We start from the raw sequence: 12,048 nt of genomic DNA, 5'->3' as shown, positions 1-12,048 counted from the left end.
GAATGGATCTATGAAGCACAAAAGCTTTCCCTTAGCTACAACAAACGGATTGAGAAGAAGAAGATTTACATTAATTCATTGAAATTACAATAGAGATCCTCCCCCTAATGAGTGGGAGTTTAGCTGATCATTGCTACAAGAAAACTCAAAAGAAAATTAAAGTGCATGAAAGTAAAAATGAAAATTAAAGATTCATAACTAAAATGTGTACAAAGTAAGAAAGAAAGTGGAAGAGTGTGAAGAGAGAGTCTGAAGACCACTCCCTCGGATGGTGTATCCAGCCAAGAGTCCCCCTAATTCTATGAAACTAAGGCCTTTATATAGGCTCTCCTAAATTACAAATTGAAATGAAATTGAAAGTAAATTACAATGAAATGAAATTAAACTATTCTAGATGCTTCTTGTGGCCTTGATTGAGTGATATGAGCGGACTTTGCTTGCTTGAAGTTTGGGTGAACCTTTGATGTGAATTTGAAGCTTCAGGGGGTCACTTGCATGTGTTGGGCGCTCACTTTGGGCGCTGCTTGGCAAACTTGCAAGGGAGCGTGGCCTATGGACGTTCTTCTGCACACTGGGTACTGAGCGTGATAAATGAGTGCAGGCCATTTTTCTTCCTGTGCGTACGCACACCTGCTTGTGCGTGTGCACACTTCGCAAAAACCCCTCTTGTGCATACGCACACTACGTTGTGCATATGCACAGACCCCAAATTCTCTTTGGTCCAATGTTACTATTATTCTTGTTAGATGAATTGATTGAAATGAATTAAGAAAAAACTAAATATATAGGTGAATCTCTTCAATCATCCCTCAATCAGAGATATATAATTCTTCTCTTTTTTAACCATTAAAATTCTATTGTTATAAACTAAGATTGTTTATTACTTTTCAATTAGCTTTATTAATTTTCACAATTTTTTATTTTATTTTCAGTATTTTTTATTTTTAAATTTTGTAAAAAAAAAAAAGAAAAAATGAGATAAAAACAAAAAAATATGATTTTATTATTTTTAATATTTTTAATTTTTCTTTCAAAAAACAAAATATACTAAAAATATAAATACAAACCAAACACACTCTATTAATGATTTCTATCCTTATCATGGAGGATACTAATTTAGTTAGACTTGAAAGTGAATTGTTACGATTACTCTTGGGTTGTTGTACTACATGATTAATCGAATTTATCTTCGATTTGAATTATATTAATTGACATGAACTCTAGCTAATTTCTTCGTCTTGTGAGTTAACTTACTAGGACTACGTTAATTAATGTGATAAACTCTAACAGAATTTCCACAATTTAGTTGATTAACTTGTTGGGATGAATGGGTTAAATTCAATTATGCAATTTTTTTTTGGTGACTTTTCAATTATGCAATTTGAAGGATAATGATAGTCAGTCTTAAGCATTTACTTTCAAGCCAATATCTAGATTGTATTTGAAATTCTACTCATCAATTTAATTTCATGTTGTTAAATGGCATGAATCTGACCCATTTAGATCCAACCCGCATAAGCATGTGGTTTATACGAGTTGACCCATTTATTTTTCATTTGTTTACAGACTTCAAATTTTAAGTCCAGACCATTTATAGTCAACCCAACCCAACAAATTAAACAGGTTGTCTCATTTTTTTTTTTACTTTTCATTTTTCAAAAAATTGGATAAAAAAATCCAATTTTTTTCTAAAGACATAAAAAGTCATTTTTAAGCAAAAAAACCTTAAACAAACAAAGTTTCTTTACACATTGTTTGGATCAAGAGAATTTGGAGGGAAAGAAAATGAAAGGAGAGAAAATGGATGGAAAAGTAGGTTTTTTGTTGTTTGGATGAGAGAAGAAAATAGAGTGGAAAGAAAAAAATTTATGTAGGACCCACTAAAATATTTTCATCTCAAGGATGAGATGAAAATGAAGAGAAATGTTACAAACATAAATAAAATTACATATTTACCTTTTATTATTAATAAATTATAACTTATATATAATATAGATAAGGATATTAATGTAATTTTATACTATTATGATTTTCTTTCTTTTCACTTTTCTTTCTATCCAAACAAAAAAAAATTTTCTTTCCATTTTCTTTTCATCTATTTTCTCTTCATCCAAACACCATACAAATTACTCTATTTTTCCTTCTATTTTCTTTCCTCTTATTTTCTTTCCTTCCATTTTCTTTTTTACATCCAAACAAAGCCTTAGTGAGTTAGGTTTGATCAAGAAAAAATATTGCAGAAAAGCTTATTGTTTTAAAAAAAATGCAAAAATAAAATGTAAAAGGATCGCCCATTTAGCCTACAGACTAGCCTATTTAACCTGCTATTTCTTGACCAAAAAAAAAAAAAAAACCTGCTTAATTTTTTTTAAATTAGTTAAACTCAACTAGTTTAACCCAAAATTTAAACGACTTTGATTTTAGAAGCAAAACCTACTCACTTAATTAGGTAAATGGACTATCCCGACGAATATAGTCCATTTTGTCGGCCTATTTACAACTCAAAATCCCCAATTTTTTGGTCAATATAATGAATCTTCTCTAAATTCGATTTTAGGTTATATACTCCTAAACCTATTTTCAAAATTCATTTATGCTCCCTTTTAAATTTAATGACAGCCTCCTTTATTTTGCACAATGACAAAAGTTCACAAGCTTAATACTTTGGCAAACAATCAATTATTAAAAATTTCTTTTTCTTTGAATTCATCCTAGTAGAAGTTGAATGACCTAGCCTAGCATGCCAGCCACAGCAGACTAGATGATGCAATGTGTTGATGCTAGTGCAGCTGTGAGTTTCCATGAATTAGCATCCATCATCTCCAACCACTTTAGCTTGACTAGTCAATGAACCTAAATTCAAAGTTGAGATTGCTAGTGAGTTTGGACAATAAAATTAAGTTGAATTTAAAATATGGAATGTGAACTACATTTGTGAGAATTAGCCAATTAGGTCTTTCAATAATTGTATGTTGCCAGTGTTATTGGTTATTGTTTTGGAGTCATCAGGTAATTTAAGAAGAGATTTTGAAAAGACTCGAGGGCGAATGATACATGATCAGTGACACCACTATCAATTATCCATGATTTAGTTTTAAAAGATGCAATGCTCTAGATATGATTACCTTTTGGCTTAGTAAGAGTGGTTGTGGTAGTGATGTTGCTTACACTAGGAGGAGCTGTTGTGAGTTAACAATGCTTTCTTCTGGCCCTGAGTGACTACAAGACTGGGATCATTACTGCTCTCGTCAGAAGCTGTTATCAGTACTAGAAAGCTGAAAAAAGGACATCATAACCAACTGATTGAAATATTCACAACCAATTTCTGTGAGAGCTTTTACTCCTTTTGGTGGTAAGAGATCTTCTGCCATCCATAACAAGATCAGCTCATCCTTATTGAATTCACAATCTTTGGGAAACAAAGAACAATAAACAAAGTATTGCTTTAGACTTGAAGGAAGACAATGATAGCTAATGCTTAATGCAGGAATAATTTCATTCTATGTCTTCAAAAATTCCCCAAAGATCACTTTTCAATACATTATCCCAATCCCTGTGACCTGTCATCATAGTTTGTTGTACTTAATAAGGCAACTAGTGCCTCTAGGCCAGATGTAGCCCTTGGCACTTTTTGACAAGTTTCGGCCAACAAGTTCTAGAGTTGAATAATACTTCAATTCAGGAGAAAGAAATACACGTTACAAAAAAGAGACCAGCAATCTTCCTCTGACAATAAACTTAACTTGTAAGCTGAAATAGTTTTCACTATAGCAACAGTTTCATTTCGACTTAAAAGAATCTTGCCTCCCATTTTTCCATATTGAAAAGCTTTTTGAAGAATTTTACAATGACTGGAACTATTAATCCACACATCACACAAAACAATCAAGAATTTCTTCCCCTCTAACTTACCCTAGAAACTAGTTTGAAGTAAATTTAAATCATCCTCATTACAAGAACTAGCACTAGCTGCTTTTATTATGGTCTTTGTAACCTTAACAATGTCAAATTGGTCAGAAACACAAACCCATGCTTTAATGTCAAATTTGTCCTCCACTTTGGCATCATTGTAAACCAATTGAGCCAAGGTAGTTTTTCCACCTCCTCCAATGCCTACAATGGGGATCATAGATATGTTAGCATCACAAGTACCATATAACAACATTTCTCTGATGGCCTCCTTGTCAATGTCCCTGCCATATATAGCAGAACTTTTAACCAGAGATGACTGAATTCTCCATGTCATGTCCTCCAGACCTTTGGCAAGCTCTTCTTTTAGAACAAGATCATCTTTCTCTTTAACAATAGTGAGAGTAGGAAGAAACATTACCTGGATCCCTTTGAGAGGCAGTGGCAGTGGTGGCATTAGTGGAGAGCTCATCCAGCAAATCATCAGACAATAGACAGCATCTTGGAGATCAACAAGCCACTTCTTCACTTCTTGGTCTCTGATCTGCTCCTGCTCAGCATCATCAAGCACAGGCCAAGCAGCATGGAGACCTACTTTCAGCTTTCAAAGCAACTTCTGGTCAACTGGCTTCCTTCCGGGGGTTGAGTTGACAGAAGACAGCTTGTTCAAAATAGCATCATCAAAAGGAGAGATAAGCTCCACCCTCAAGTTTTGCAACCATTATTGAGTCTCAAGTAAAATAGAAAGAATGTTTTTTGCTAAGTATTATATTTGTAGTACAGAGATATTGTTAACAGTGCTGAATAATTAATTAATAACATGACAAGCATAAATTAGGTGATACCAATTATATGCACAAATACCTCAACAAATAAGTGATTCAGCTCCACTTAAAATTCTTTTAAGAAATAAATTAATAAATACTAAAATGTGTTTTGTCTATTCCTGCGTCATTTTACAAGGTTCAAGTTAGAGATTATGTACTTCAATCCTTAATATAATAATTAGGAATGTTTCCTTCAAAGATTTATCATTTTATTGGCCTGGATAAATAAAAATGATATCAGAATAGTTTAGTGCAGATAAAACAATAATCATGGACTTATGCTAGTTTAGTGTAGATAAAATAATAATTCATCATCTAATTTGTGTGTTTAACAGAAATTACAGCTGGCAAAAAGAAGTGATAATATGCTAGCATGTTCAACAAAACTACTATGTGCAAACTGAAAATCAACCTCCAAATCAGTCAACATATATTTGTGTATATATATGTATGTGTTGTTTCAAACATTTTCCATGTGTATTTTCTATATGTGCAACTTATTTGGTGGCTAACTTTTTGTGTACACGCAGCATTGCTGTGTTCTTAAATGGATTTTTGTCAAGTTCAGAACTAAACATTATTTTCAATAAAGTAAACCATTTGGTACTTTAGAAGAGGAATCAATGGCATAAGAAGGGCACCTTTCACTGAAGCCACATTGCCTATGACCTGAAAAGGGTTATTAGTTAGAAGTGCTACAAATGTGCATAAGCTAGTAAACAGATAAACTATGATTGTATGCACGAAACGACATGCACTTATACACAGATAACTGTATTCATGAAATGTACATATGGTACATAAACCCTTACAAGTTATCACCCAATAGCATTACCCTCCTAATTGAATTATGCAGCACAACATGGTCAAATTTATCCATGAAATAGTAATGCTCTGAAGTGTTTTGTAGTTTTTAAGAGATATTTTAGCCTCAAAAGTTAGACATATATATGGACAATATTCATTATAATGTACATAAACAAGGGCATCGTCTCACAAAGGAAAGTAGGAAATCATTTTGTGTTTTTTTTTTTTTTTTTTTTACCAAAGATAGGAGACTCGAACCCGCAACCTCTTGATTGAGTATGGGGAGATTATGCCATTTGAGCTATAACTCATTGACAAAGTAGGAAATCATTAACATGAATTAGTCAGAGATTATATATAAGATACAGAATATGAAAATATACTCGGGTAGAAATAATATAGCGAACAAATGCATAGCTACCACTTATTTCCTACACACCTCATGACTCAAGTTTGTCAAAATCCAAGGGAAACATTTGGATGAGCAGGAACATAATATATAGTTTAAAAATTTACAGGCTCAAGAGTAAACTTGATATCAGATGATCATTAGTTGCAAGACTATCTGCACAAAGCAACATGATGAGAACAAGCATGTTACTACAAAGTAGATAAGCACAATGGAGCACTACCTCTCCACTCCATATACAAAATCACTTCCTATAGAAAATCATTAGTTGATATCTACCATTTAGCTTCTGTCTCTCTTAAACAAAAAAATTAAACATAATTGCAGTTTAAAACATCATCAAATTTGTGGCAGTCCCAACAATGAAGGGTTCCATCAGCAATCTGGTCAAGAAATAGAAAAGAACACCCAAGGTGATCGAAATTGGGAGCGCCGGCAGAGCTTGGCGGCACACCGACAGCAGAATAAGAGTGCAGCCTAGTCCTGATATAATTGCAAGGTAACAAGCATACACAGTCATGAGATCATACATTGCAGCTCTACCAACAAGAACACTGTAGAAAACAAAGTCTCCAAGGCCAAGCTTAATGCCCCTCTCAGCAATCTCCACATCACCACCTCTGCTCTCATTCCCTTCATGCCTTTCCTCATCAACAATACCACCCTCTCCGCCACCATTGCCAACCAATGGCGATCTCTCCTCTTCATCATTCCTCCCACCCTGACTTCTCTCACCCCCAAAACCACCCATTGCCACAACAGAGTACTCATTCCCACCATAATCCCTATTCTCATTCAAATTATCATTCACATTCCTATCTTTGTTGTCCCTAGACACCGCTTGAAGCTCAATTGCCGATGACGACGATGATGACGGCGCTGAAGACGGCTCCCCTGCTGTAACCCCAGTCACCAAAAGCCCCAAACTGGTCCCTCCGCGAGACCCGGCCCGTGCCACTGTGGTGGGCCGGGCCTCATAAATCAAAGCAGGAAGCTCCTCATTCCGGCTGGATGCTAACTCAACCAACATCTTCAACGGTCCACCAGGTGCCAAAACCGCCACAAGATCATAAGCCGCCAGAGCCACCAGAAGAACCCAGGTGGTCCACTCGGGCAGCTTGGTCAGCCACGCAGCAACACTGATACCCAAACAGACCATGTACGACTGCCGAACGATTATCGGAATCCCGGTGCCAAAAACGGAGAGAACCCCGACGACGGTGAAATTGAAGAGAAGGATAAAGCACGTGACGGAATCGACGGGGATCGAGAATCGCTGGATGAGTGAGAGGAAGATGGATCCGCCCATGGAGCCGAGGACGAAGAAGGCGCTGAAGCGCGTGTAGTGTTTGAGGAAGGAGGTGCAGTTGTAGTAGTACAGGAGGAGGAGGAGGAAGGTGACGATGGCGATAAGGATGACGAATACGAGGGCGTTGAGGAGTGCTCCCTCGAGCTTCTGTGCGGCGGTGTCGGAGGGGTTCTCGGCGTAGACGAGGTTAGCGGCGGTGCGGATGTCGGAGACGGCTGAGGAAGGGGAGGAGGAGGAGGAGGAGAGGGAGTAGACGAGGAGGACGACGAGAAACATGCAGATGGAGACTGGTGACATGACTCCGATTATCTCCACGCCGATGGATTCTAGAATGCTCGATTCCATTTTTCTTTTTTCGTTGGGGAATTTCGTCGAACACTTGCTGGGTGAGTGATGATGTGAAGGTACGGTTACGACTTATGAGTGATGACTATGGTCATTCATTGCTGATTCCATTTTGTTTGATGCTACCTTTTTTTATTTGCTTTTCTTTGTCGTGCTGTGTTTGTTTGGTGCGGGTGTCATTCTTTTTCGAAGGGCTTAAGATCATTATGGAACTGGTGGAATTAGAATAGAGAGAAACCATTGGAAAGGGAATGGTTATTTTATGTGAAAAAAGTTTTAAAATATGATTAATTTGCCTGTTTATCAACAATGGCAAGTATAGTATTAGTACACTTAGCAATCATTATAATGTTATGGAAAGTTCTACAAAAAATAATAGTCTCATTTATTTGTTTTCGTTTTTTTTAAATAAAAATTAGGAAGAAAACTACGTTATGAGATGTGAGATGCGAAAAAAAATTCTTCTTGAATCATCAATTCATCACTCTCACTAGAAGCATTAATTAAAATTTACATGATATTCCAAATTTTGAAAAATAGTTGTTGTTTTCTTGTTTAAGATCATCTATCATTCTCTCTCTCAATGAACATATGACATCCAAACTTCCCAACCTAGAAGAGTTTTAATTTTTAGAATAAGAGTTGCATATGAGTGAAGATAAATCTTTTGATAGTGAACCAAATACACTAAAATCAAGTGCTAACAACTCTTTCCTATAGTCATAGTTCCATGCAATTTGTAAATCATAGAAGGCTCCCCAAAATTTAGCACAATGACCCAAATTAGTAATGAAACAAATTTGAGAAAAAGCCATCCTTATATCTGATGATGACACCACCACAAGCTGTCCAAATATCATACAGAACAGAGCCATCTGTATTCAATTACCCTTCAATTTAAACCAAGGATGTGGAAGTGAAGACCATGCAATATCAACAGGAAAACTTCAATTGTACCTACATCCAGCAAGATATTTTTATTAAAAAAATTTCAAAACCTATCATAGATTTGTTACGGAGATGAAGCAAGATGTTAAAACAATTCTTCATTCCCAATTTTCCCACAAAAAAAAAAAAAAGGTGGTTGTCCTAAACATATAAGCAATTTGTGAATCATCATTACAATGAATGTAAGAAAATTGTGACAGCATATAAGCAAATTTGTGATGTCCTAAGTGACCTAATCTTAGATACCATATGGATTCTGTGAAAGTTGCAGAATTAACAGAGGAGACCTGGCAAATTTGGTTTGGTTTAAGTTGATATGTCAAGTTTTTGGTGGAGTTTTTCAAGATATAGAGACTTCTACATTCATCAACTACTCTAATTACTAAGATGTAGTTAAATTCCGAATCTGACATGTGATCTGAGAAAACGAAAATAAGTAATTTAGTGCTGCAGTAAGAGCTGAGATTGACAACAAAGTGAAAGAGAAAGTTGGGATATACAATATATTAGTGAGGTAAAGTGATTATTGAAAAAAATTGTTCCTGTGATATCAGTTTTAACAATTGACTCATCTGGTAGCTTGACATATATGGGTTTAAGACGATGGTAAACTTGGAAAGAAGACAAAAAATGCATACATAATTAGTTGCTCCTGTATTAATGATCCAGAGCTAGATTTTAGTGAATTAACTAACAAAGTTGCTGCTAAAATCGTATTTTTTTTGTCTTTGAGGTCTATAGACAGAGATTTTGAGAAAATGATACTAGTTTGGTTGATGGAATATTGTGTTTGGCTACGCTGATTGTTGAAGTAAAATCATTAAAGAAGTCTTCTATTCTTGAGATAAAACAAGAGATATGGTATTGCTATTTACATGCTGTTTTTTTTTTTTCACTTTTATTGAATTCACCATTCTCTTCATCAGCAAAAATGTGACGGATAGAGCCTGTTTTTTTTTTTTTCATGTGAGATGAAACTCCATGTTTCTTGTAACAAGAATCCACTAGATGTCCATTTCTTCCACAATAAGAACAATTTTTTTTTATAGCCTCTTCCTATACCTCTTCCAATAATTGAAATTTTTTCACTTCTACTCCCTTCTTGATAGCCTCTTCCTACACCTCTTCCAATTGAAGTTGTTTCACCTCTACTCCTTCTTCTGCCGCTTTGAGCCATGATGTTCCTCTCAATAGTTGCATCAGCACTTATAAGGGCTTTGGATTCAATAAATTCAGAGTAAAATTGCCTTTTCTACTGTGAAAGCAAGGCAAATATTGTATCAATATCGGGTAGAGGCTTTTTGCAATATTATTTGTGACTAGACAATGTTGAATTGCTCGTTCAGACTAGGACTGTGAAAATGGGCTAAACTTATCGGGCTACCCCGTTTATTTGTTTAAACAGGTAGGTTTTGTCTCTAAAATTAAACCCGTTTAAATTTTAGATTAAACAGACTGAGTCCGATTAACCTGAAAAAAATAACGGGTTAAACAGGTTAGCCTGTGGGCTAAATGAGCGGTCCATTTATTTTTTATATTTTTTAAAAAATAGCACTTTTAGCCAATATATATCCCGATTTAGCACTTTTAGCTAAAGGATTGAAATTGTTCTTATTAAGTTGAGATTGTAGTGTTGTCTGTAATGATCTATTTTCATTATGTTTAGATCATACCAGAAATTAAGCGCTACTAATTTGTCTTCCTAATTATTATATATTATTTATTATATAAGCATGATTTGTTGTTAAAATATAGTTATTTTATGAGGTATTCTTTTTTTTTTTAAATATTTGGATTGATAATTGGAATCATTCATAATCAATTTACAAATAATAATAGATAAAATAGTTATAAACAAGCACACTTATATACATATCAGGCAATTAACAACATTCGGTCATCTAGCCTTTATTAGAGTATATATATATATATGACATCCCAAGTTCTGACCTATTCAAAAAGTCTCTAAGCTAGCGTCCAGGCTAGTTTAGACTCTACACTCACCTAATCCCTCTAAACTATAAAAGCGAGGAAAAGTATGTTCTAGATCTTCAAAACTCGGGTCAGGTGGAACGTTATCAGAAAGTGGAATATCATATACTGCTTTTCTGTACGATCATATGTAAGATCCAAACTTTTTGAAGTTAGATTAAGGATTAGTTTTGATATATTTTAATGGGGTAAAGTTCAATTTTCAAAAATTATTTTACTAAAGGTAATTAATTTCAAATTTGGATAACTGAGTTTGAATTAAATTAGAATTTTTATATAATTTTATAATTATTGAATAATTTTCATATTTAAATTATAAAGTTTAGTAATTGTAAAATAATAAGAATTTTATATGATTCGATTTAAATAATTGAGATTTTAAAATTTTATACTTTAATTTTTTATAAATAAAGAAAATTAATCATATTATCTTTAAGTATTTAATTAGAGTATTTATTTAAAAATAATTTGCAAGTTGATGAATAAACGCTATTTTTATATATAATTATTGTTTGATTAAAGTGATTTTCAATTACTCTATTATCCTAATTTTATTAAAATTACCTAAACTATCCAAAAATTTCCAAATTGAACCCACTAACCCTAACCTAACCTAGCCACCGCCTCATTGTCACTCACCCACCGCCATCTACCTGATTGAAAATCTAATAGCCAATTTAAGAAATGAATAATGTTTTTGAGAAAATTTTATTGGGTTAAATTAGGTTTTCAATTTACTACTCTACCTTTCAATTTTACTAAAATACCCACATTAGTCATAAGATCCCTAATTTTTACTTTTTTTCCAAATTAAACTTTAACTTTAGCCCTAAATCCATTACACATACACTCTATTCTTCTTTCTCACCGCCGTTCACTCCCTAAGACACACACACACACACACACACACAAAAGAAACAAAGAAAGAAAAAAGAGAGGAAGCACTTGAGTGAGGGAGCATGGAGAAAGGGAAAAGAAAAGAAGGAGGTGACGGCGCCGGCGGGGATAGGTGTCGCCATCGCCGTCGTCGTTGTCGAACCAGAGGAGAGGGGGGAGAGAGCACGGTGTTGAGTGGGAGGAGAAGTAGTCACTGCTGCTGGAGGATCTTCGTCACCGCCACTGCGCCTTGTAGCCATCGTTGTTGCTGTCATCGTCTTGGGTCGTCGCCTGTGCCACCGTCTGTGAAGCCATCGCCGCCACCGAAGCTCAGGGTCACCATCGAACAGAACACGAAGAGAGAAAGGGAGCTCACGAGTGCAAATGATGCGATGATGGTGGGTAGTCATTGCGATGCCGTTACTGTCGTTGCTTTCGTCGTCGCCGCTGGAGCTCCTCGGCGTAGTTTTCGCCACCGGGGGTTACCATCAGAGCTACTGCGGCTCTGGTCTGTTGTTCTCCCTAAGTGTGGTAATTTCTCTTTTTTTTTTGGAATCATCGAAATTTAGTGTTCTGTTAAAGTTTGTTAAAGATGTTAAAATTTTGGTACCGTATGATTGAATTGA

The 12,048-nt window shown here is 35.0% G+C and overlaps 1 protein-coding gene across 1 annotated transcript; it reads right to left on the bottom strand.

Annotated features, from left to right (window-relative positions):
* LOC107604763 (presenilin-like protein At1g08700) lies at nt 5,753-7,905 on the bottom strand. The gene has a single exon (XM_016306437.2). The coding sequence runs from the start codon at nt 7,604-7,606 to the stop codon at nt 6,281-6,283; it is 1,326 nt and encodes a 441-aa protein (XP_016161923.1). The 5' UTR covers nt 7,607-7,905; the 3' UTR covers nt 5,753-6,280.

The sequence above is a fragment of the Arachis ipaensis genome, chromosome B06, assembly GCF_000816755.2.
Source record: "Arachis ipaensis cultivar K30076 chromosome B06, Araip1.1, whole genome shotgun sequence".
NCBI classification, from domain to species: Eukaryota; Viridiplantae; Streptophyta; class Magnoliopsida; order Fabales; family Fabaceae; genus Arachis; species Arachis ipaensis.
Note: the sequence above shows the minus strand (reverse complement) of the source record. Positions and strands in the feature narration are given on the sequence as shown.

What these genes read in the sequence shown, in the direction of transcription:
- LOC107604763 (XM_016306437.2), bottom strand. Translation starts at nt 7,606, where the DNA reads ATGGAATCGAGCATTCTAGAATCCATCGGCGTGGAGATAATCGGAGTC.